This window comes from Limulus polyphemus, unplaced genomic scaffold, assembly GCF_000517525.1.
Source record: "Limulus polyphemus unplaced genomic scaffold, Limulus_polyphemus-2.1.2 Scaffold1022, whole genome shotgun sequence".
Taxonomy (NCBI): domain Eukaryota; kingdom Metazoa; phylum Arthropoda; class Merostomata; order Xiphosura; family Limulidae; genus Limulus; species Limulus polyphemus.
The window spans coordinates 584-1578 of record NW_013666632.1 but is presented as its reverse complement, the minus strand read 5'-3'; the positions used below and the strand labels follow the sequence as shown (position 1 = coordinate 1578).

General features: G+C 30.6%; 1 protein-coding gene across 1 annotated transcript in view; it reads right to left on the bottom strand.

Moving 5' to 3' along the window:
• The window catches only part of LOC106461744 (probable inactive tRNA-specific adenosine deaminase-like protein 3), a 12053-nt gene extending 11293 nt beyond the window's left edge, over positions 1-760 (bottom strand). Inside the window, exon 1 of the mRNA XM_013921592.2 lies at positions 477-760. Within this exon, the coding sequence (XP_013777046.2) occupies positions 477-510 (34 nt within the window). The 5' untranslated portion in view covers positions 511-760. The remainder of the gene's footprint in view (positions 1-476) is intronic.
• Positions 761-995: the final 235 nt, after the last annotated feature.

Sequence of the window (995 nt, the reverse complement as noted above, 5' to 3'; positions counted from 1 at the left end):
TTTTCACAATTACACTTTCTCAAAGGTTTTGTAAAACTTAATGAAATATAGCTTGATCTCAGGTCTAAACTACTGTACACTATATTAAAAAATGAATGAGAAGCTAAAATAGCCCAAAGACTTCGAACTGTTTAGCTTCTCTGAATTTTTTAAGTGTATAGTAGTTTAGACCTACGTTCAAGCTATTTCAAAAATTATATCCAGACTTTTAAGTGTATATTTAGTAAATTACTAAATACAAATACAGCGAATATATTAAATTTTTCAATCGTTCTTGTACTATAACAGTACAAGTTGTAGTTGTAACTTAATGTTGTACATTGAATAGTGAAAATGATCCTAGGTTCATCCTAGATTCATAATATTCCAGCATTTTTCGCTGAATTTTCATCACTAAATAAAATTATTCACCATAAAACTGAATTTTAATCCTCGCAAGCACGTTACAAAACAGTAAACCTGAAAATATGTTTTACCTGGAGAAACGTGCTTGCGCTTCTTTTCACTCATCTGCCAAAGTGTTGACTCTCACACTATCGGACCACGTGACAATAGCAAAATTTGCACGTTACAGAATCATCCAAAACAAGGTAGCTAAAAACCTAAAATAACGTAATATCAAATATTAACACTACTGTTTTTAAGAATAGTAGTTACTGTTAGACCCAAATACATCCTCGAAGCTAATACAGAAACATTAGATTTGCTATTCCTCTTTTCAAATCAATCTGCGTTAAAGATATTATAACTATTTATTATCCTTAAATGAGCCCTCTAGTGTTATAACTCAATATCATAATCATTTTATAGGTGAACTTTTGAATTTTTTTTTGTGTGTGTGTAAAATATTTTATATTTTGACTAAACTTTTTGGTGCTCCTCAGTGACTCATTAGTAAGTCTGAGGACTTATATTACGAAAAATCGGATTTCATAATCACGGTGGGCAAAGCACAGATAACACATTGTGTAGCTTTGTGCTTAACAGCAAACAAA